Source organism: Moschus berezovskii, chromosome 12 (assembly GCF_049115385.1).
Source record: "Moschus berezovskii isolate FMDL1 chromosome 12, NW_MosBer_1.0, whole genome shotgun sequence".
NCBI classification, from domain to species: domain Eukaryota; kingdom Metazoa; phylum Chordata; class Mammalia; order Artiodactyla; family Moschidae; genus Moschus; species Moschus berezovskii.
This window is the reverse complement of record NC_142471.1, coordinates 54,402,194-54,428,081: the sequence shown is the minus strand read 5'-3', so window position 1 is coordinate 54,428,081 and position 25,888 is coordinate 54,402,194. Positions and strand designations below refer to the sequence as shown.

General features: G+C 38.2%; 1 protein-coding gene across 1 annotated transcript in view; it reads left to right on the top strand.

Moving 5' to 3' along the window:
• The window catches only part of ASAH2 (N-acylsphingosine amidohydrolase 2), a 90,712-nt gene that overhangs the window by 51,064 nt on the left and 13,760 nt on the right, over window positions 1-25,888 (top strand). The window contains exons 9-18 of the mRNA XM_055425184.2: window positions 6,443-6,563; window positions 8,126-8,251; window positions 10,009-10,095; window positions 12,367-12,471; window positions 12,583-12,664; window positions 15,414-15,529; window positions 16,518-16,612; window positions 18,775-18,814; window positions 19,592-19,687; window positions 24,118-24,213. Coding sequence (XP_055281159.2) covers window positions 6,443-6,563; window positions 8,126-8,251; window positions 10,009-10,095; window positions 12,367-12,471; window positions 12,583-12,664; window positions 15,414-15,529; window positions 16,518-16,612; window positions 18,775-18,814; window positions 19,592-19,687; window positions 24,118-24,213 — 964 coding nt within the window. The remainder of the gene's footprint in view (window positions 1-6,442; window positions 6,564-8,125; window positions 8,252-10,008; window positions 10,096-12,366; window positions 12,472-12,582; window positions 12,665-15,413; window positions 15,530-16,517; window positions 16,613-18,774; window positions 18,815-19,591; window positions 19,688-24,117; window positions 24,214-25,888) is intronic.

Sequence of the window (25,888 nt, the reverse complement as noted above, 5' to 3'; positions counted from 1 at the left end):
AGAATTTAGTTTTAAAGAGATTATTGTATATATGATTTGGTAACTTTTTCATTTAGAAATTCTTCATGAATTTATTTCAGTGCTACTTAGTATTTTTTAAAACACCATTTGAAAATTGTTGTATAGTATTTCATTATAATACAGGAGACGTGGGTTCAATCCCTAGGTCGGGAAGATTCCTTGGAGAAGGAAATGACAACTCACTCCAGTATTCTTGACTCGGAAAGCCCATGGACAGAGGAGCCTGGCAGGCTATTTATTGTCCATGGCGTTCTACCATATGTATGGTAATATATCCAATGAGTCACCAACCATTTGACGTTTTAGTTTATAGTTTTTCTGGCATACACTGTTATAAACATTTGTGAAGAGACCACTCCAGTATTCTTGCCTGGGAAATCCCATGGAGTTGCGAAGCGCCGGCCATAACTTAGCGACTAAAACAAAACAACGATCTTATATATATTTGCTAATGATTTCCTAGAAGTGGGGTTGCCGAGTCAAAAAGGAACATTTATCATTAAGGATAGTCTCATGAATTTCCACATGATCCTCTGGCAAACTTTTGCTGGTTTACAGTGCTTCTACCCAAGAGTGCATGGAGTGTTGTTTCCAGTGCTCTTGCCCATCTTAGTATTTTCAGGCTTTACACATGTTAAGTGATAGACCCAAAAAAGCTGAATCATTTTTGCCTTTCTTTCAATTTCTTCGATTCCTGGGTAGTTAGGCTGAATTAAAGTAAATACTCTTATCGGCCACTTCTTGCTTTATTACTGTTGCTTGTTTAATCATGCTATTTAGGTTGCAAGAATTTTGATTGCAGTAACTTAATTAACTTAATGGAATCCACCCAAACCAAATATCTCTCCATTAACATTATTGAGAGTTTTTTTTTTTTTTTTCCATCCAGGACTTTTAATGAAAACAAAATGATTAGGTGAGAATGGACATCTCTTCTTTGGAGTAGAGATGGTCGATTCTCCAGTATACTGGCCACCGAGTTTACCTATAACTTCAGAAGCTGTTCTCTGGCTATGGCTCATTGTCCTTCTTTAATTTGAGCAATCTGGTCTGTAGTCATTGCATCTGCTTGTTTCAGATTCAAGTTGTCCTTTGCATAAAATTCTGGTCCTAATAGCCCTTCCAATATAGCACAATGAAACATTCTTTGCTTTCCTTTTTCCAACTGTCTGTAATGGAGTGGGCCAAGGAGGAACATAAGAGAGATGAAAAAGAGGTGTGTTGATTAGATGTGTGTTAAGAGATGCATTAACTAATTCCAGGTGATGTTAATAGACCTTGAAATTACACATGCTTAACACATGACAGATTTTAATGTACACTTTTGCCATTCATGCAAAATGTCATAAAATTTGGGTGGTCCTTCTGCACATGTTACTAGCCAGATTCACATGCTCCACCCTGCCAGTGGAATTGGGAAATAGAGGGCAAACTGGTATTTTGTAAGCCCTCAAGTCCCTGTCATAAGAGGGAAGGGTTTCTTCATTTAATTATTTAAAGCTTATATTATATGGGGTGATATACATGTGTTGAATACACACATGCATCATATATTTTAATATTGTATTTATCTTATTAACTATACATATACGTACACATAGCTTTGTATAGTTTTTTTCCTTTCAATTATCATTACTGCAGCAGCAGCAGTATCAAAGTCAGCATAGCATCATCACAGTGATGCTTTATTCCATTCTTAGCATAAACCAGTCTATGTGCTAAACACTTCAGATATATTTGTTCTCTTAATTGTCAAATGCCATGAGGTGGATACTACCTATCATGTTACAGATATGAACATTGAGTTTCAAATAGGTTAGGTATAATAATTTATGTCCAACGCCAGAGCTCTAAGCCACTAAAATGTAGGTCTCTGTATTAGTTTCTTAGGGTTTCCATAACAAGTCACTAGAGACCTGCTGGTTTAAAACAGCAGAAATTTGTTCTGTCACAGATCAAGAAGTGCCAGAAATCTGAAGTCAGGGTCTTGGCAGTGTCAGGTTAGGTTATTTCTCTCCCTCAGTTCTTGTCTTATTGCTACAAAGATTTGGAAGGATGGACTAAAGAGTTTAAAACAACAAACAAATTACAGCTCAGGCAGACAGATCTTTTATTCAACAGATACTCCCAAGACATGTGAATTGTTAACGATCCCTCTTGACTTCCCCTTTTTATAGTTCCATCTCTTCCTCCTTTAGGTGGTGCCCTGTGCAAAATAGGGCTTGTATCCACCACCAATAAGGAAAGGAAATGCAAATGGGCGTATACTCAAGGCTGATTGACAGTTTCAACTTATGTAACAACAGGCTTTGTTGCACATGTCTTCCCATAATTCAGTCTGTGATAATCAGATATATACATATGTAGAATATTTATGAATCCTTAATAGGCTCCTAGATGTCTAAGGTTACTTGAGGAAGCCCCTGAGGTTAGGTTGTATCCACTGTGTGCAGAGGGCACCTGTGCAGAAGTTGGAAAAGTCTCTGTGGTTATTTTTGTAGTATGTCTGTGAGCCCTCTCGGATGTGTCTGAGATGGGGTTTAGAGATCAACCTGTATCCTTTTTGTCTAGGACACTCCTGGTTGCTCATGCCTAACTTCCTACCTAACAGTAAGATTGGTTCTTTCTGGAGGCTCTGAGGGAGAATCAGTTCCATGCCTTTCTCTTAGCTTCTGGTGACTGCCAGCAATCCTATCCTTGGCTTGTAGATACATCACTCCAGTGTGTGCCTCCATCTTCACATTTCCTACATCCCCATATCTGGGTGTCTCTCTGTCGCTTTCCTCTTGTTATGAGGGCACCAGTCATTGGACTTAAGGCTCAATCAAAGATAGTATGATTTTACCTTGTTTACATCTCTAAAAATTCTGTTTCTGAATAAGATCTCATTCTGAGGTTCTGCTGGGCATGAATTTTGGGGTGACACTTTTGAGTCCAGATAACACCACCCTCATGGCAGAAAGTGAAGAAGAACTAAAGATCCTCTTGATGAAAGTGAAAGAGGAGAGTGAAAAAGTTGGCTTAAAGCTCAACATTCAGAAAACTAAGATCATGGCATCCGGTCCCATCAGTTCATGGCAAATAGATGGGGAAACAGTGGCAACAGTGGCTAACTTTATTTTTTTGGGCTCCAAAATCACTGCAGATGGTGACTGCAGTCATGAAATTAAAAGACGCTTACTCCTTGGAAGGAAAGTTATGACCAACCTAGAGAGCATATTAAAAAGCAAAGACATTACTTTGTCAACAAATGTCCGTCTAGTCAAGGCCATGGTTTTTCTGGTAGTCATGTATGGATGTGAGAGTTGGACTGTAAAGAAAGCTGAGTGCTGAAAAATTGATGCTTTTGAACTGTGGTGTTGGAGAAGACTCTTGAGAGTCCCTTGTACTGCAAGGAGATCAGTCCTGGGTGTTCATTGGAAGGACTGATGTTGAAGCTGAAACTCCAATACTTTGGCCACCTGATGTGAAGAGCTGACTCATTGGAAAAGACCCTGATGCTGGGAAATATTGAGGGCAGGAGGAAAAGGGGATGACAAAGGATGAGATAGTTGGATGGCATCACCAACTCAATGGACATGGGTTTGAGTGGACTCCGGCAGTTGGTGATGGGCAGGAAAGCCTGGCATGCCACACTGGGGTTGCGAAGAGTTGGACACGACTGAGCGACTGAACAGTGTCCTATATTGTATTTGTCCAAAGATCTCCCATGTTGTTACACATTTTCATGAACACTGCCTTTGAATGGAGGTACAACATTCTCGTCTCCTCTTTGGTGGACATTTAGCTTGGAGATGGCCATACCTGGCACATAGGACTTGCTGCATAGCACATAAAGATGCTCCCTTCTTTGGGCTGATGGAGGTGTGCTTCATTTGGGGAGTTGAATGGGAGCCAGGTTTCAGCCTTCACTTACCCCTTTGCCAGTCACTTTTGTTCAGACCTTGGCTTTCATGTGAAGAGGACAGCTCAGGTCTGAGAGAACAGAACCTGGGGTGGGTTATTACTGTTTCAGAATGTTTAAATAGCTCAGTTCTGCATTTGGCTTTTCTGTTTCACAACAGGAAATACACAATGTCTGAACTGAAAGAGACACTAGAAATACCTCAGTTACACAGGAGGAGAGAATAATTATTCTGTATTAATCTGCAGTTTATTGATTCACTGTGTATATGTGTGTGTGCTCAGTTGTGTCTGATTCTCTGCGACACTGTGGACTGTAGTCTGCCAGGCTTTTCAGTTCATGGGATTTTCCAGGCAAGAATACTGGAGTGGGTTGCCAGTTCCTTCTCCAGGGTATCTTCCTGACACAAGGATCAAACCCCTGTCTCCAGAGTCTCCTGCAATGGCAGGCAGATTTTTTACCATTGAGCATGATTGAAATTGATTTTTCAGAAGTTTTTTAGGAATTTGAACTAACTTTGCTACTTGCAATGATTAGATCTCAAATATCTTGACTTTCCTCAGTATCGGGATTGCATCATGATGAATCAAGTAGAGTCTTGTCCTAGCTGTGACAGTATTTTAAAGTCATTGTTTCAAAATGTTTATTATCAAGGACATCAACATCTTTTTATGGCTGTATTCTCACTTCTTTTGAAACTACCTAAACCTTTCTTCCTCTCTTTTGAACTTTACTTAGATGAATATTTTTTGACCAGATAAAATAAATGGTAAGTGTTTTTAAAATTAAAATGACCACTTTCCTGCATATCTTTATAAATATTCATCTCTTACCAAAGTACTTTGTTTGCTTTAACAAGCCTGATATTTTTATAGTATATATTTTAAAGGTCAGAGGAGGAAAGATACAGCATCTTCCTATTCTGAAATGCAAATAACTTTTCTGATTACTATTTTTTTCAGTTTGTTAGAGAAAAGTTCAATCAATTTTCTAAGGCCCAAAAGTAAATGAAAATAAATAATTCAAGTTTATAGTCTAATTAGTAGACCAAAAATTTTTGCTTTTGCTTTCTCCCCAGATATTATTATGGTTCCCTGATGGCAGAGAACATAGCTGACTCTAGTGTTGAGGTTTAACATAATGCCAACCACACAGTACTAATGCATTCATCTTGATTGAATGAAAAGAGCACCTGCCCTCTCTCCTTCCCCTCATCCTTTCTACCCTGGTTACCCTGACTATCCAGTCTCTGAACAGGCTGCATCCGTTCCTTCCTATCTCCATGCCTTTGCTGCAGATGACTTTTCTCTAGTCATCCCCTGCCAAGTTCCTACTCATCTTTTAAGTCCCAGCTCAGATGTCACATTTTTCAAGGGTGAAGCATTTTTCAAGGGCGAGGTGATGCTTCATTCATCTCTATGTCCCCAGTGTCTGGCACACAGCCAGAGTTAACTACATGTATGTTGAATGAGCTATTGAATGTTCAGTTTTGTGCACCATATTACTTGGGTAAAAATATTTAAAAAGCTTTTTGTGAAGATAAATCAAAAGATTGTTTTAGAATCCTAAATTAGCTTGAAAATTTATGAATTGGAATCTCTTTTCCTGAGTATTCCTGATAGTCTGCTTTACAGCCTTCTATCTTGTAAACACCTTTTTCACCTGTGTGGAGGTTTGATCCTATGAAAGCCACTGGACAAGGTGTCACGAGGCCCAAACTTAAGCCTTGGTCCTCTGTGACAAGTGGGCCACCATATTGCTTCTTTGAGATACCTTGTACCGTGCAGGTAATAAAATCCTACCTCTCAGGGTTGCTGTGAAGTTAAAATGAGGTAACAGATGTGAAATTAACTTGTAAACTCTATAGCTTTACAATTAAACAAGGTATTACCATGCATAAGGGTATATTGAATTAGGCATAGCATCTTCTTTCATACCCCTGTGCATTTATTCTGCTGTTCTTTCTCCCTGGAATGCCTTTAAGAATTAATTGCTAGTCATCTGTGGTCCCCAAACGCTTTATGACTCCTTATTTATAGCATTTGTCACACTGTATCAAGGCCATTTGTTTACATCTTTGTCCTCTTCAAGATTCTAGAGTAAACTGTGATTGATTCAGTGCTTGGTACATTGCAGACTCTCGGTAAATGTCTATTGAATTGGATAGGATTGATTCAAATAATTATTATGTATGTACCTGCTTGAAGGACAAAGTCTATGTTGATACAGTTCTGTAGGTATATTGTCTGGTAACTAACCAGTACTGGCTCTTGTTAAAAGCTTACAATGAAGATGACAGTAATGGAATATTTGTAACAATAATTTTGTATTGTTAATTTAAGTGATCAGACTTCTTGAGTATATTATTTGTAATTTAAGTTCATTAACAATGAAAGAATGCCTGTTGTCAGAAGCACTTTTTTTCCGTGCTGGTGGAAACTTAAGCTCCCAGATATCATTTGTGACTCCATTTATTTGGTTCTCATCATTAACTTAGGTCTTCTTGTTCTTTTACAGCTGGTTTGCTATCCACCCAGTCAGCATGAAAAACACCAATCATCTTGTAAATAGTGACAACGTAGGCTATGCATCTTACCTTTTTGAACAAGAGAAGAACAAAGGTTATCTACCTGGAGAGGTGAAAATTTATGTCACTTAAAGCTTCATCTTAATCACTGAGTATCATCATTCATGCAGTGTTCCGAATAGCTGATTCAGATCTTCAGAGGAAAGTGTCATCATGGATATCACATACTGATGTGCTTGGATGGAAGAATTCTCCATCCTGTCTTATCAGGAAAGAAAAAATTTAAATGATTATTGACTTTGTGTCAGATGCTACTTATATTGATGACTTCATAAAGTTTCAATTAATTGGATTAGGAAGAACAAATTAAAGATTTTTGCAACATATAATAGTTTTTGATCAACTTGGAGATATGAGAAATTGTTGATGTTTACTTTTGTTTTCAAAGATATAAAAGTATTAAGCACCTTCTTAATGCTGTAGGAATCCAAATGAGGACAGGGAATGAGTTCTTTTCTCTGGTCTAGCCTTCCCTCTTAATTTCCTTTGAAAGACTTTGTTCTACTTTCCTGCAATATGGCCTAAGTCAGAGACAACCCTAATCCATTAGACTGGTATTTGAAATTCAATGAGTGATGGGATCAGAGTTGGTGGGTCCCAGAATCTAGTCCGTGTACTTCAGGAAGCTCGTCAGCTCTGTGTAGATTATGGACTGCTGATAGGTAAGTGGTGAGGAAGGACCCTGCTCTGCTTGACCACAGCATCCAAACCTGAAATGCAGGAGAATATATGACAAGATGAGAACCCCAGGCCCTAAACTAGACTAAGTGTTCTGTTATAACACTATTAGCCCCGTGAACATTTGGCCTGACTTTTTAGCTCCTTTATTGACAATCTTCTGTTTTTTTCATTTTAGCCTGTTTTTTAGGAAAAAGGAAGTAATTCCCCCCCCACCTTTTTTTAGTATAAGAACACAGTCTCCTATGCTTGATTATCTCTTTCCTTAAGTAAATTTAAGACACTTAAGGTGAAATGGTAGACCAGTTAAGTTGAGATTAAGGTCTTGCCCTACTGATAAAAGATTATGTGTAGTTATTTCTGGTTGAGGAGGTAGAGAAAAGGTATGTGGAGGGCAAGTCTGAATGGTGGATACTATATTTAGGTTCAGTTGTACAGCAGAAATATCCAGATTGACTCTACTTTTTAAGCCAATAGGCTATTTATTTTTAAAGGAAAAATGGGTCTCTGAGTTCCAGGTACAACACCAAACATGAGATTATGGGTCAGCATTTTATAACTTGTTGCACATTGTATTTCTTGTCAAAATGTTGCTGTTTGACACACAAATTTGAAACTCTCTTAAAATAGTTTCATTGATAATTGGAATATTATGAGTAATAATATGTATGTTGACTGCAATGTGAGTCTTTACAGAAACAAAAATCTTTCTCAGAATATTGTACCTGAGAAATATCCTCCTTTTATCCAATGCAAATGATTTTGAATAGTTCACCAGAGCAGGTTGAACATCTGCCTTTTTGGTGATGGACAGGGAGGCCTGGCGTGCTGTGATTCATGGGGTCGCAAAGAGTCGGACACCACTGAGCGACTGAACTGAACTGATTGCAGTAAATAAGAAAGCATACAAGGTGACTGGATGTTTCTTTTGGCAGGGACCATATGTAGCAGCTTTTGCTTCATCAAATCTGGGAGATGTTTCCCCCAATGTTCTTGGCCCGCATTGCACCAACACGGGAGAGTCTTGTGAAAACGCCAATAGCTCTTGTCCCATTGGTGGGGTAGGTAATAATGACATTAAATTTTTATTTTTGCATCTCATGGATATTTTATGTTTAAGTATTCACTGTTTATTTGCAATTATGTTCTCCTCAAGTATACGCTGGCCTACTTACTACTAGCATTTGCTCTTCTCAAAAGTACCCATTAAATTTTGATTGGGTAAAATTATAGTTTTCCATTTGATGCTTATATTTTTTGAATGGTAAGACAATTTAGTAAATGTCACAAATTAAATATCTTTTCCTAAACTTGGACAGCTTGATACATTTTGCCTTGGCATTTCTGAAGTCACAATTTAGTACAAAAACTGCCTGCCTGAGACATTTCTCTCCAATTATCATGTCTTTAGGGTTTTTCTAAAAATGTAACATCAAAATTCTTTTTTTCTTATAAATTACAAAACAAAAAAAAAAGTGTGTAAAAACTTGAGGCTTCCCTCGTAGCTCAGTTGGTAAACAATCTACCTGCAATGCAGGAGACCCAGTTTCAATTCCTGGATCAGGAAGATCTCCTGGAAAAGGAAATGGTAACCCACTCCAGTATTCTTGCCTAGAGAATCCCATGAACAGAGGAGCCTAGCCGGCTACATAGGTTGCAAGAGTCGGACATGACTTAGCAACTACCCACCCCCCCAGCTCCCCACCACAAAAACTCAAACTGCATGGACATCTTAAAGAGTAGTAAAAAGTGAAAGTCCCTGCTTACCTTCCTCCCCTCCACCTGCTCCTTTTCCCCAAATTACCACTATCGCACTTCTTCCTACATGTGTGCATCCATGAACAACATTTTATAACTTATTTATTGAGGTGTTGTTTTTTTTTTGCCAGGATTTGAGTTTTTGACCTAATTTGTCTTTAACAGAATCTGTTTATCACTCTAGATAGTTCTGTGTAGTAAGCTTTACACTCAACAAGTAAGGCTGTACCATTGTTTATTTAACTGCTTCCCCTCATCTGCATTTAGATTTTCCACCTTTGACATGAACAGTAGGTGGTAGTTTCTGGTTCTTATTCTTTGTGTTTATAGAATATTTCACCTGTGATATTGCTTTTATTAAACACTATGTTTGGGCTATTTATTTTATCCCAATCAAGTCCACCCAATGAAAAATATATTTTTAACAATTATACTTTTCTCTTATACTTTACTATTTTTATATAGAAAGTCTTCCTATTGTAAAGCAATGATACCCCAAGTTTTTAAAAAGTAAGAAAAAAGAAAGTCTTCCAGAAACTAATACATTTTTAATCACTTATAATTCAATGAAAAAAGTCTTTATTACCCTTCATTTGCAAAATTTTTACACGTTATTAATTCACATTAGAATGGATGATTATTTGTTAAATTCCAAAATTCATTCATGAAATGGTTAAATAAATTATGATACTTATTTGCAATAGAATATTATACATCAATTTTATGTCTTATGTTGAAATAGATGAATTTTAGCAATGTTCGTTGCTCTAATTCCAGAATGATTTTGTTTTTCATAATCTGTAAATTGGGAGAACATCTGGAAAGAGATGTGGCTATAAAAAAAATCTCTTTGCTGGGACTTCCCTAGTGGTCCGGTGGTTAAGACTCCACTTCCTGTGCAGGGAACTTGGGTTTAGTCCCTGGCTGGTTGGGGAACAAAGGTCTGACAGACCACACAGCCAAAAAGAAAGTCTGTTTGCTTAGATTCGCTTATCATTTTCCATCCCTTGAAAGAATCACTTATTTCACTAAGAACATATGTCACATCATTTTGTTGCAGCCTAGCATGTGTGTTGCTATGGGACCTGGGCAGGATATGTTCGAAAGTACACAAATCATAGGACGGATAATATATGACAAAGCAAAGGTAAGCTGTGGGCCCTGCTGCTTTTATCTTCATTCAAAACTATACTTTAAAATCCACTGACATTTTTCATTAGGAAGTTGGTCTTTGTAAGGAAAACAGCAAGAGCTCAAGCTGCACCAAGGAGTCTGAAGGTATGAATGCTATTTATTGTCAATCAGGAAGGTTGTTTCACATACTGCACAGGAAGGAACCTCTCTTTGACTGCTTGTGACTGACTTCCTACAGGAAATACGTTTAAAAGCAAGTAATCAGGAAAACATTCTTTCAGCCAGCGTGCTTGCTTCAGGCAGTTAGATGATAGATTGTAGTTTTCAGTTGATGTAGTATCAGATATGACCAGACTGACCTAAATTCTCAGAAGTTTCTGGGGCCTTTGCCTGCCAAGTCCCCTGACCATTTCCTATCTTTTCTTTGGGGACAAGGTAAAGCTGAGTGGCACAATTCCCAGTTCTTGCAGTTTGCATTCAAATTAGTCTCTGGTCTTTTTTGATATGGCAGAGATCATCCATCTTATGTTTTCTTTTGTTTTTTAAAAGATCTTTTGATGAAGAGAGAATGTGGTTTCCAGAGAGCTTACTACCAGTTACTCTACCCTCCTTCCCCTCCTAAATTTTACCTTCTAGTTTGCTCACATATTTTGTATTAGCTCTGATGAAGATGTTTCCAGTGGAAAAGACAAAGGGTAGCTTTGAGCTCAACCATCTCTAATAAAGTAGTTAAATCTCTGCCTTTTTATAGCTTACCCATACCTTTAATGAGCATGCCCATCAGTGTGTGTGTGTGTGTGTGTGTGTGTGTTTATGTAAATATTGTGTCTCAAGGGTTCTAAACTGTTTCAGGAGCAATTAAGAAAGAACAAAAGCACCTTTAAAAACAGAAGACTCCAGCCAACCTAATTGCTGCAGTTTCTTTTTAATTACTGTGGTATAATCAGCGGATTGTTCTAAATTAACAGATTCTATTTAGGGTGTACACCTGTGACACAATTTGGCATCAGAAATTTTGTTATCATTCTGAGCCTAGAGACATAGAGATCAGTCCCACATTCTGAGCAAGGCACAACTTTCCTCTTAATCAGGGAGACAGTCGTACAGGGCTTAAGAGACTCAACAACAGCAGCAACAACAAAATCAGGGGAGGTGGGCTGCAGCTGGTGTTTCTGACTTATCTCTTGAGTTCCCACATGGCAGCAGAAAGTGGGATGACAATAGAATGAAAATGAGTGAGAGGTCAGGCAAGGGCACTGGTGCTGAAGCAGGGTTTGCCTCCTCTACTGTAGGATAGAGATGAATAAAAACAAACAATGCCAGGGACCTCCTTGGTGTTTCAATGCTTAAGACTTCACTTTCCGGTGCGGATTGATCCCTGGTAGATGAGCTAAGATCCCACATGCCTCAGGCCAAAAAACCAAAACACAGAACAGAAGCAATATTGTAACAGATACAATAAAGATTTGAAAGAACATAAGCATTTCTAAATATATTTTTATTCATATTTCCCATAAGATTAAAAAAGGAATTCATATTTCTCATAAGATTAAAAAAGCATCAATTGATCCTATTGGAAAAAAAGAACATCAAAAGATGAACAGTGGGTGGGAGAACTGATGCAGAAGTGGGTCCTGAGTTCTTTCAAGTCCCTCTTTGGTATTAGCCCTGCCAGAGAATTCAAGGACCATGAGAGGGAAAACTCCATGAGAGTCCCTGAGGAAAAACTCTTGTTCTCTGCAAAGAAGATAATTTGGTCCACCTACTCCTAACCTTCCTTGGTGGCTCAGATGGTAAAAAATCTGCCTGTGATGCAGGTGACTGGGATTTGATCCCGGGATGGGGAAGATCCCCTGGATAAAGGAATGGCTACCCACTCCAGTATTCTTGCCTGGAGAATCCCATGGACAGAGGAGCCTTGCGGGCTACATTATAGTCCATGGGGTTGTGGAGTTGGACATGACTGAGCAACTAAAGCTTTCACTCCTAACCTTAAAATTTCTTGACTGTCTTTCCAGTGAGGTTGGTGCATCTTGTGCCATAGCCTGCATTGCTGGAATTTCGTATTTGTGGGCAATAAACCAGGTCAACAGTCTCAGGGCCTTCAGATTTCTGGGAAGTCACTGTGGGTTTGGTGGAGAGTTGAAAATGCTCTGGCTAATCAGACAGCACCACAAAACTTGACTGAAAAATGCTTTTCCAAATTGGCATTTGTTGGGTTAAAGTGTATAGTATTCATTTTAGCTCATTTGCTTTTCATGGTAAGGCTGTGTGGGTTTTCTAGGAACTATATGAGTCCGCCTCCCAGGAGGTAACTGGGCCACTGGCTTCAGCTCATCAGTGGGTGAATATGACGGATGTCACCGTCTGGCTCAATTCAACACACACAGTAAGTGTCACCAAGTCATACTGATTATGTGCCACAAGGGAAAAGCTCTGGGCTGATCTTATCATTGAAGTTCAACTTTTGTTTCTTTTGTTTTAATTTATTTTCCTTTAGGTAAAAACGTGTAAACCAGCCTTGGGCTACAGTTTTGCAGCTGGCACAATCGATGGATTTGGAACCCTCAATTTTACTCAGGGTGAGGTGCAGTCTGATCAGTTTTATGGTTCTAGATTCTGAACTTCAGGATTCTGTTCCCTAACATGGTTTCACATAGTCAATACATTTACTATTTTAATTTTTAAAATTTAGGTGTAGGTAGGCTTTCCAGGTTTGTACATGATTTCTCAAGGGTCAGTATCTTTCATAATTTAGCTTTCCACTGATTGAGATAAGAATCAGAGATTCTCTCTGCATTTCAACCTGTGGAGGGATAGTTTTAAATTGGACAGGAATGGAGTTGGAATGGTGCAGAGTAGGAGTGTCATTTTAACACCCACAATATGATTTGGCCCTTCCACCTGGTTATTAGTGTCTCTTTCCTGGAATTCTTTATTGGAGCCCAAATTCCTCAGAACAGAAGACTTTAGGAGCATAAAGCATGTGATCCTGGTTCTTCTTCCTGTATGTATTTCCATGAATTTATAACTGATTATTATAGGTTTTATACTTTATCCTGATTATCACTGTGATAACATGCATTGGAAAGTACACAAAGTTAAAAAAATTGAAAAGTAGCACCAACAGGCAATATTTTGTCTTATTTCATTCTTGTCTTTTATATATATATGTGTATTTTGGAACCATTAGTTGAAAAATAAATACAATTGTAACATGATACAGTTGGCATCATCTTTCCTGGCAATATTTCATCTAGCTTGGTCTAATGTTCTAAAATAAATAATTTTTGATAGCTTTATTGAGATATAATTCACAAAACATAAAATTCAATGGTTTTTAATGTATTCACAGATACATGCAACTATCACTGCTATCAATTTTAGAACATTGTCATCACCTCAAAGAGAAACCCTGTACATTTTAGCTATCACACCCCAGTCCCCATCTCTTCCAGACCTAAGAAACAACTAATCTCTATCTCTATATTTACCTCTTCTGGACATTTCATATAAATGGAATCATAAAAATATGTGGCTTTTTGTGTTGGCTTCTTTCACTTAGCATCATGTTTTCAAGGTTCATCCATGTTGTAACATGGATTCTAAAATAATTTCATTGCTTTTTTTCTTTTTAAAAATTGTTTTATTGAGGTAGAGTTGATTTCAGTGTAGTGTTAATTTCTGCTGTACAGCAAAGTGATTCAGTTATACACAAATGTGTACATATATAATGTATATATATATGTACACATTCTTTTTCATTTTCTTTTCCCTTGTGATTTATTACAGGATATTCAATATAGTTTCCCATGTTATACAGTAGAATCTTGTTTTTTATCCATTCTCTATATAATAGTTGCATCTGCTAATCCCAAGACCCCAATCCAGCCCTCCCCCTTAGCAGTCACGACTGTTCTCTATGTCTGTGAGTCTATTTTGTAGATAAGTTCATTTATGTCATATTGTGACTGAATAATATTTCACTGTATGGTTTCGTCAGATTTTATTTATGCATTCCTCAACTGATGGACATTTGGATTGTTCTGTTTTGGGCTGTTAGAAATAATGCTGTTATAAATATTCATGTACAGGCTTTTGTGTGAGCATATGAGTTCATTTCTTTGGTACATGCCTGGAAGTGGAATTGCTGGATCACTATGGTAGAATTCTATGTTTAATTATTTAAGGAACTACCAGAGTATTTTCAAATCATTGCCCAGTTTTGTGTTCTCATCAGTTTCTCTCTGAAGATTGTAATTTTTTCACGTCCTCACCAATACTTGTTTTTATCTTCCTTTTCTTTGGATTCTAGCTACACCTGGGGTGTGGAGTGGTATCTCATTATGGTTTTGATTTGCGTTTTCCTGGGATATCAAGCATCTTTTCTTATGTTTGTTGGCCATTATTGTGTCTTCCTTGGAGAAATATCTGTTCATATTTTTTTTATTTTTAAATTGGTCTGTTTGTTTTTTTATTATTGAGCTGGAGGAGTTCTTTGAGAGTCCCATGTGTGCTCTGTAAATAGGTCCAAATATGTTCATAGTAATTATATTTTCCTGATTATATATTCTATGTTCTTAGGTTTTGTAGTTAACATAGCTTTTTCCTAGATTATCAGTGTTAGGCTTCAGTTCAGTTCAGTTCAGTCGCTCAGTCATGTCCGACTCTCCGCGACCCCATGAATCACAGCACGCCAGGCCTCCCTGTCCATCACCAACCCCCGGAGTACACTCAAATTCATGTCCACAGAGTCGGTGATGCCATCCAGCCATCTCATTCTCTGTCGTCCCCTTCTCCTCCCGCCCCCAACCTTTCCCAGCATCACAGTCTTTTCCAGTGAGTCAACTCGTCGCATGAGGTGGCCAAAGTAGTGGTCTTTAATTGCTCGTATATGTGTATACACATAATTAAGTGGAGATCAAGAGAGGGTCTTTAGAGACCACAAGTTAAACAACTGGTACTTCAAACTGGAGATATCTTTTATAGGTTTCAAAATAGGAAAAGATAATTCAGCTCATTGACCTGCATTTAATTATATTTTAAAAACTGGCAACATGGTTGAGGAAGAGCAATCAAAACAAAACCTGAAAGATGTAGAACATATATATTCTCTTACTCTGTCAATCACACTGAGGATCTACTTAAATAATGGCTCCTACTTTAATATGTAAAATCTTACCTTTTCTATTATGCAAACTGTTTGAAATCATTGAACAAGAAACTGAATAAAATCTCTCAAAGTTCTGAAAGCATTGTTGTATAACATTTGTCAAAATGATGGTATTTTTCAGAGGGTTGCAATCATATTAATTGTAACATTCCTAATAGGGATGACAGAAGGGGATTCATTTTGGGACACTCTTCGGGATCAGGTTCTGGGCAAGCCATCTGAAGAAATCAAAGAATGCCATAAACCAAAGCCAGTCCTTCTTCATACTGGAGAGGTAAAGCATGTGGATTATCATGGTGAAATTAGTATATTGTTATTTTTAAATTCATGAATTATAAGATATGAATAGGTCCATGTTGAATAGTAGATCCGTGTATTATACAAATGTTCCCAAATTAAATTTTTAATATTAAAAATATGGATGCCATAAGTTAAAGAAATAAGGGGTATGATTACTAAATATACTGACTTAGATTTTTACATCCATAGTAAATAACTGAAACAATTAGAACAGAGGAAAAGGAAGAATAAGATTAAGATTTACGAGCACAGAATTCCTCACAGAGAAAGACATCTCAGGTTATTTTCCACAACTCAGGCAACATTATTAACTAAAGCAATATTCTTTAAATACCCTTTGGAACATGGATTTTCATATTCATGCCAGTGTTCATAATACCATGAATTTTTGATGTAGAAACAATTTTTAAATATAGCTTTTCCCCTAACATTTACTTAGAAATTCTTCAAGAAGGAGATGAAATGAAGGAATTGAGGGAAAGATTCTATGCTAATCTGAACATGGTAAAGGATATACTCTCTTGGGGAAAAAAAGTAAGGCAAGACTTGGTAACTGAAATTTTAAAGAGCTATTTAGAGTAAAAAGAGAAATAATTAAGTTATTCCAAATGATAGTAATTCCATATTTGTCTTGTATAAGGATAGTCACCATAGTAATATAGGAGAACCTTGGTTATCTGTTACATATTGTGATTCCATAAAGATAAAGCCACCAAAAACTTCATTGATGAGAAAATAATTCCAGGTTAATGGGGCATTGGTATTTGAAATTCACATATTAATACTAGACAGAATATTTAATACTACATGACTTAGAAAAAAATCTGTGACTGTAGGATAAGACACCCAAACAAGTGGAAACATTTAATATCCATTAACAAAGGAAATTCTGTGAGCATCATTGGTCTCTTGAGCAAAGAGAGTAATATTCTTAACCCAGTTTTCATGCTTTTGGTTCTTAGCTGTTAAAACCTCATCCCTGGCACCCAGATATTGTTGATGTTCAGATTGTTACTCTTGGGTTCTTGGCCATCACTGCCATCCCTGGGGAGTTCACGTAAGTTCCTCTTTTTTATTTTGTGAGATTTTGTGATAGTTATAGATGTATTTCTGTTGGAATCACTTCTTTTTTTTTAAGTAATTAATTTATTTTTTATTGGAGGCAAATTATTTTGCAATATTATATTGGTTGGTTTTGCCATATATTGACAGAATTTGCCCTGGGTTTACATAAGTTCCACCTCCTGAACCCCCCTCCCACCTCCCTCCTCCTTTTATCCTCCCTCTGGGTCATCCCCGCACGCCAGCCCCGAGCATCCTATAACATGCATCAACCCTGAACTAGTGATTCGTTTCACATATGACAACATACATGGAATCACTTCTTATCACGGAAGAGAACCCTGTACTGACTCTTTTGTGTCCTACTGTGCTATGTATGGCAACAGTGACAAATATTCCCAACCCTCTTTTGGTGGGACCTCTGAAGAATAAACCTCTTTATGCCTCTCACTAGTGGGTATCTTGAAGTAAACTTAAGAATTTGAGAAGTTATCATTCCAAATTAAAATTATGCAGTGACTTATTATGTCAGCAGAAAGACTTTAATAATATTAAAATGCAGGAATATGAAACAATCAGTTTAGGTATTAGAAGCATGGAAACATGTTTTAAATTTGCTCTTTATGCCGTATTTCCTGTCTTAGTAAGTAGCAATTTTGTGTCTTTCCATTGCTGAGGGCCTAAATCTCAGTCATCCCTGAATTCTTTTCCAATTTTCCCTGCTTTAAATCCCTCAGCAAATTCTGCGTGTTCTATTCAACACTTTCCATCATTCTGCCCCCACCCACCTCCTCCCTACTTGGGTCTAAGTCACCATTGCCTCTCCCCTGGATTACTGCAGTAACCTTCTCACTTTCTTGCCTCTCCGTTACTCCTCTATAGTCTTTTCTCAACATTATAGCCAGAGTTATCCCTATGGAGGCCTGGTGTGCTGTGATTCATGGAGTCGCGGAGAGTTGGACACGACTGAGCGACTAAACTGAACTGAACTCATCCCTATCAAGCATAAGTTAAATCATGTCACTCATCATAACCTTTGAGTAGCTTCCCAACTCTCCAGATAAACCCTCACACCCTTATAATATCCAGCAAGGCCCTCTCTGATCCTCTCTTCAGCAAACTGTCTGATCTGATTTTGTACCACTCCATACAAAATTGATTTGCCTCAATCATACCTGCTGCAGCCACCTTGGCTCCACTGTAATTCTCAGACTACCAAGCATGCTTCTGTTTTAGGGCTTTTGAACTTAAACAGCTCCTTCTACCTGCAGCACTTACCCTCCATATTATCTCCATGGTCAACTCTTTCATTCCTTCATTTCTCTGCTGAAAACTCTAACAGAGATGCCAGTCCTGCTTACAGTACGTAACATTGTTTTCACCCACCACTGCTGCCAGCACCATTACATCGCTACCACCATCCCCACAATGACCACCACCATCTTCTTTCATCCTTATCCTATCTTATATTCTTCATTGCACTTATTGTCATCTCACTTTTTTGTTTTCTATTGACCATCTTCCCTCCAAGAATGTAAGCTCCATACTGTTGAGTCCTCAGCAATTTGAAGTGGGTCTGGTATAAAGTTAGTAGCTCAGTTGTGTCCCCATGTACTGTAATCCCCCAGGCTCCTCTGTCTATGGAATTCTCTAGGAAAGAATAATGGAGTGGGTATCCATTCCCATCTTCAGGGGATTTTCCTGATGCAGGGATCAAACCCAGGTCTCCTGCATTGCAGGTGGTTTTTTTTTTTACCATCTGAGCTAAATAAATGAATGAAGCGTAAGTTCTCTGTAGGCAGGAATAGTGTACTTTCTACTTGCCTCAGCTCTTATTAACACAGAATGTAACCAACTGTTGACTCAGTGAATGGAAGACAATTGTGATCTTCTGCCAGTGATATTCACTGATTCTGTTTTCCTCCTTCAGTTTGTCTGGTTTTGGTTTAGGATTTATTTTGAAGATAGGGCAGTGTGGAAAAAAGCTCAACTGGATCTTGTGTTGTTTCTGTACACTTTACTGTTGTGTAGCCAGGCTAACTTTTTGGCTTTCCTTTCAAGTTTTTGTGTACCTTGCACCTTTTGTGTACGTTTCTGTGTACCTTGCATACATTCTGAATAGGAAACCACTTTGATAATTCTGTTTTCTTGACTCAGGACCATGTCTGGACGAAGACTTCGGCAGGCAGTTCGAGAAGTAAGTTACAAATTAAATAATATACCTATGCATTTTCATTTGGAAAAGAGAAGAATAATTCCCTATCCTTATGATCTGATACCTTTTAAATTAATCTTTGCTAAGATGATAAGAGTTTTACATTTCTTAAAAGTAAAGCCTGGAGGTGAATATGAAATATTGATGGCATAAGAATAAACTTAAAAATATAAAGGAAATATAGTAGGATTAAAATATTTTATTTGTATTTATGTACTAATAATTTAAAATTGATGAGTTTTATGGAGTCAGTAGTAAATGACCCCAAGTACACTAATATCTTAAAGCCCTATATTAAAAAATCTAACACATTGAAAGTTATATATTTTATCTATATTTGTGATTTTCTTTATTTAAGAAAGTATTGTCAATGGTCTAAAATGACATAATCAGCAAACATCTTATTATATGGAGCTGGAAATAGCTACTGTGGTTAACTAATAATACTCCCTTTAGACTTTTTAAGAAATTGATAGAACATCTATATTTTTAGTAATAAAGTTCTGCATTGGCAAACACAATCATTAGGGTGTTCATAGATCCATTGACTTGCCCAACTGGAGTGCAGGGTTAAGGCTTTTAACTTTTCACCAAGGACTCTCTGATACTCCTATATTCCTGGGCAATTGTGATCATTGGGAAAAGTATTAAGATAGATATCTTACAATAAAAATTCATACTGATAATTGTATGTTAAATATAACAAAAATGATAATACACTTGAAGAGTAATTTTATTGCACTCTCCCTTTTGCCCTAGGAATTTGAAGTTTATGGGATGCTGAATATGACTGTTGTTATTTCAGGTCTATGTAATGTATATACACACTACATTACCACATATGAAGAATACCAGGTAAAGTAAAAAAATTCTCATCATTTAAATTAATTATATCCTGGCCAAGACTATTGTATCAAGTGCAGATTTTCTTTCTGGACTTTCTTAATCATGTTTTTTGAGAGATGATTTTGTTTTAGAGCAGGTAAGTAAAGGATAAGCCAGAGGTCATATTTGGGAGTTCTAGGTTGACCATTTCCAAGTTCAGTTGAGAATTCTGGTCTCATTGACTTCCAATTTCCTGAAATAAATTACTTGGTCAAGGGCACTGGTAATAAGCCCGGGTTATGGCATACAACATTTCTAACTCGATCTATAATGCTTTTGGTGCCTTAAGCTTCTGTAGAACCTGAGAAAATACCCATTGGCAACTACTATCTAGTGAAAGTACTGGCTAATCACCTTGCAAATGTGATTTTGTGTAATCCTCTCAATTAGCCCTGACTGAAGTAGGGTATTATTATAGCATAATACAGATTAAGAAATAGAGCCTTAAAAAATTACGGAGACTGCTGACTGGTGATATTTTTATTTTGCTTGTTACAAATAGTACAAAAAGTAGCCTCAGTTCAGTTCAGTTCAGTCCAGTCGTTCAGTCGTGTCCAACTCTTTGCGACCCCATGAATCACAGCACGCCAGGCCTCCCTGTCCATCACCAACTCCCGGAGTTCACTCAGACTCACCTCCATCGAGTCGATGATGCCATCCAGCCATCTCATTCTCTGTCGTCCCCGTCTCCTCCCGCCCCCAATCCCCCCCAGCATCAGAGTCTTTTCCAGTGAGTCAACTCTTCGCATGAGGTGGCCAAAGTATTGGAGTTTCAGCTTCAGCATGAGTCCTTCCAATGAACACCCAGGACTGATCTCCTTTAGGATGGACTGGTTGGAGCTCCTTGCAGTTGTGTGGATCACAACAAACTGTGGAAAATTCTGAAAGAGATGGGAATACCAGACCACCTGACCTGCCTCTTGAGAAACCTATATGCAGACCAGGAAGCAACAGTTAGAACTGGACATGGAACAATGGACTGGTTCCAAATAGGAAAAGGAGTACGTCAAGGTTGTATATTGTCACCCTGCTTACTTAACTTATATGCAGAGTACATCATGAGGAACGCTGGGCTGGAAGAAGCACAAGCTGGAATCAAGATTGCTGGGAGAAGTATCAATAACCTCAGATATGCAGATGACACCACCCTTATGGCAGAAAGTGAAGAGGAATTAAAAAGCCTCTTGATGAAAGTGAAGGAGGAGAGTGAAAAGTTTGGCTTGAAGCTCAACATTCAGAAAATGAAGATCATGGCATATGGTTCCACCACTTCATGGGAAATAGATGGGGAAACAGTGGAAACAGTGTCAGACTTTATTTTTTTGGGCTCCAAGATCACTGCAGATGATAATTGCAGCCATAAAATTAAAAGACGCTTACTCCTTGGAAGGAAAGTTATGACCAACCTAGATAGCACATTGAAAATCAGAGACATTACTTTGTCCACAAGGGTCCATCTAGTCAAGGCTATGGTTTTTCCCGTGGTCATGTATGGATGTGAGAGTTGGGCTATAAAGAAAGCTGAGCACCGAAGAATTGATGCTTTTGAACTGTGGTGTTGGAGAAGACTCTTGAGAGTCCTTTGAACTTCAAGGAGATCCAACCAGTCCATCCTAAAGGAGATCAGTCCTGGGTGTTCACTGGAAGGACTGATGTTGAAGCTTAAACTCCAATAGTTTGGCCACCTGATGTGAAGAGCTGATTCATTTGAAAAGACCCTGATGCTGGGAAAGATTGAGGGCAGGAGGAAAAGGGGACGACAGAGGATGAAATAGTTGGATGGCATCACTGACTCAATGGACATGGGTTTGGGTAGATTCCGGCAGTTGGTGATGGACAGGGAGGCCTGGCGTGCTGCGGTTCATGGGGTTGCAAAGAGTTGGATACAACTCAGCGACTGAACTGAACTGAAGTGAGGAACTGGCAACCCACTCCAGTATTCTTGCCTAGAAAATTCCTTGGACTGAGGAGCCTGATGGGCTATAGTCCATGGTATTGCAAAGAGTCAGACATGACAGAGCACACTCGCATGTTATTTAGCACTTCTTTCAATTATGAATGTAGGCAACACATGACAGTAATATCAGTACTATGATTTTTGTTACCAATCCGTTCCGTTCTGTTCCATCACTCAGTCGTGTCCGACTCTTTGCGACCCCGTGGACTGTAGCCTACGAGGCTTCTCCATCCATGGGATTCTCCAGGCAAGAATACTGGAGTGGGTTACCATTTCCTTCTCCAGGGGATCTTCCCGACCCAGGGATCAAACCTGGGTCTCCCGCATTGGAGGCAGACGCTTTAACCTCTGAGCCACCAGGGAAGCCCTTGTTACCAATAGGAACCATGAATATTTTTATATCACATAAAGTTACTGCATATATGGAAGTATCTTTTATTCTCACTGAAAGTGAAAGTCACTCAGTTGTGTCTGACTCTTTGCAACACCATGAACTATACAGTCCATGGAATTCTCCTGGCCAGAATACTGGAGTGGGTAGCCATTCCCTTCTCAAGGGGATCTTCCCAACCTAGGGATCGAACCGAGGTCTCCTACATTGCAGGTAGATTCTTTACCAGCTGAATCACCAGGGAAGTCATTTATTCTTATTGTTATTTTAAAATCACAGTAGTTATTAGATCTCCTATAAGATCTTGTTATTCAAGGGCATCACACCGAAACAAAAACGTTGCTCTGTCACAAAGCTAGTTTATTATTTGATTTCATTTAATGGGTTTCCTTTGTCTACCAATGTATTTTATTTTATGTGTTTAGAAACATTACTCTTAGAGGGGTCCATAGGCCTCAACAGTCTGCCAAAGGAAATCATGGTACAAATAGTTAGAAACCCCTACTAGCCTGTCTCCTGATTAGGGACATGCAAAAATTAGTATTAATTAATTAATTTATTTATTCACTCATTCATTTAGCAGAGGTGTTTTGTGAAAGATCTTGTATTAGCCACTATCTGGGCATGACAGTGTTTATGAATCTGCTCCTGCCCTCAAGCCCTCTAGAACTTATGAGTCAGTAAAAGACATAGAAGAAAGGAGGTGATTTCATTTCTGTGAAAGAGGTGCACAAGGTGTTATGAAAACAAAGAGAAAGATATCAGTTTAGACTGGGTGTTTGACATTGGGGACTGGCAAATTTTCATGAAGATACAGTGTTTGTCCAAGTTCTTGAGAATGAGTAAGGACTGATTAAGCAAATATAATGAAAGTTAATGGAATGTATTCCATACTGAGGGAGTTACATATGCAAAGGTCCAGAGCGGCAGGCTTAGTATATTTAAGGGGCTGTACTTAGCTGAATACCCTGGGATAAACATGAAGAGGGTAGTGAGATGGGCTAAAGTGGGAGGCAGGGGTTAGTCAATGGAGAATCTTCTGCTCTATGCCACAGAGCTCTGACTCAATAAGGAGGATTTTAGGGCACCGTAGTCAAATTCAAAGGAAGGAATGCTCTGATTTAGAAAGCTCACTAGGATAGCATTGTAGAAAATGAATTGGAAAGGCAATTGTGGAGGGAGAGAACTAACTGATGAAGAAGCTTGTAGTTATGATCTGGGTGAGAGGTAAGGGTTTGACCAAGGTAAAGCAATAAAGAAAGAGGAAAATGAAAGAATTCAAGAGGTTTTTAAGGAATGATGACTTGGAGACTTATAGGATGACTGCCTGACAATCCTGGCATAGGCTTCACTGAGATGAAGAATGTTGCAGGGAAAGTGGATATATTTGGAGGGATAAGTTCCATGTTAGATTTGAATTGAAGGTTTCTGTGAGTAACTTTGGACCACAGGTGAAAGGAGATGTATTTCATTTCATTTTATTGTTCTATGATGGTTATATGGGCTTCCCAGGTGGCTCAGTAGTAAACAATCAGTCTGCTAATGCAGGAGATGTAGGTTCAATCCCTGGGTCAGGAAGATCCCCTGGAGAAGGAAATGGAAACCCACTCCTGTATTCTTGCCTGGGAAATCCCAGGGACAGAGGAGCCTGGCAGTCTATGATCCATGGGGTCGCAAAAGAGTCAGACATGACTCAGCAACTAAACAACAACAAGAAGGATGGGTTAAATGTCCTTTTCCAGATGGTTCTATAACCATCCAATTTATTCAGGATGGTTTCTTTCAAATAAATCCCTCTTTCAAATAAAATGGATTGACTGTCCAAATGGCATGCGCCGAGAGAATTCATTGCCTTTAACGAATAGTTGATGGGAACCATTTACTTCAGCTGGTAAATGGAAATGCTCCCCTTCCTTTGTCATAATTAGTTTTGAATGATGTCAGTTTGGATTATGCAAGATGTCCAATCATCACCTGTCACTAAAATGCAACACCTGCAAATGGATCGAACTATGCAGAATGGTGTAAACCTCTGCTCTGCCTCTCCTGCAGGCTCAGCGGTACGAGGCAGCATCCACAATTTATGGACCACATACTCTGTCTGCTTATATCCAGCTTTTCCGAGTCCTTGCTAAGGCCATTGCTACGGTAATCAAAAATTGTATGTTTTTATATCTCAGGGGTGGGGAGATGAAAAGGGAAGCTAAAAAGACCTTTGCTTTGAGTGTTCGGTTCCTTTAAAAATATTTATATTTAAAAATATAGCTGTGAGGTATCTCTAAAAACTGAAACTGATAAAATGAATTCAGAGTCAGTTAATCATCTTTTGGTGGTGACCACTTTTTTCATTTATATTATCTCATTCTCGCAATTGTCGTGTGAAGTATAGAGTTATCATTTTTTGCGTTTTTCAGATGAGCAAATAGGTTCAGAGATGAGAAGTGATCAAGCTTACTATAACTGGGAGTTGAACCACTGCTCCCTAATCCTGGTCAGTTTCTCTCCATTTGCTTCATAAATTGAGTGGTTTATCAATTCTGATATGTCCATTTTCTGTATTAGAACATCTCTGAATTTGGGATGTTCCAATCAAAGGAATCTTACAATTATACATTAGCATGTTTTTACTTTCTTGGTGGTTCAAAAATAATAATAGTTATCATCAACAGAGCCTTAGATTTGATAAAGTATAAGAGTTGTCTTCCAATGTACATATACATTGTATCTACCTAAAATATGTATACCTAAAATATGTACACCTAAATGAGTTTATTTAAAGAAAAAACACTGGTGTAACTCTTACCTCTGGTATATAGTTTATATACAAAGGTGCATTCTGGTGGCAGAAGATTAGTCAATATGCAGGATAACAGCTTTAAGATAATAAATGATCCTTGTATAATACCACATAAGACCCAAAAGGCTATGAGGCAGGGATGGCATAGCCAAGACAATAAAGACCTTTCAAAGGAAAAGCTTGGACATATCAAATTGAAACAAAACTGCTATTTCTGTAGGTCAAAACAGTGAAATATTGGAAATTTCATATGCCTCCACCTAATTAGCTATTGACTGTGTATTTGAAATCTCAGTAGAAGGAATCTACTTTAAGATATATGGGGTTGGCCAAAAAGTTCATTCAGGTTTTTTGTAACGTCTTTTGGAAAAACCTGAATAAACTTCTTAGCCAACCCAGTATCTTAATTACCTGATTATTGTTTTATCATAATATGCCTTTCAATTTTAGATCTGATACTTTCTTTTCAATTATTTTTAGTTTTTATCATAAAATCTGTACCTATTTGTGGAATATTCAGATTATAAAGATATGTATTAACCTATAAGCCATCTCTAGAGATAACCGCCAGAGAAGGCAATGGCACCCCACTCAAGTACTCTTGCCTAGAAAATCCCATGGATGGAGGAGCCTGGTGGGCTGCAGTCCATGGGGTCGCTAAGAGTTGGACACGATTGAGCGACTTCACTTTCACTTTTCACTTTGATGCATTGGAGAAGGAAATGTCAACCCACTCCAGTGTTCTTGCCTGGAGAATCCCAGGGACAGGGGAGCCTGGTGGGCTGCTGTCTATGATGTCGCACAGAGTTGGACATGACTGGAGTGACTTAGCAGCAGCAGCAGCAGCAGAGATAACTACTGTTTAACTTTCATGCAATTACAGGTTTATAGCTCTTCCCATAGAAATAGAGGTATCAAATTTTATAGTGATATTTAGGAAGTGTGATTCACTTTGCAGAAATTTGTTTCAGAATTTTATGGTTATGTGTCTAGGAATATCTATGTGATCTTGGGCAAAAATACCAC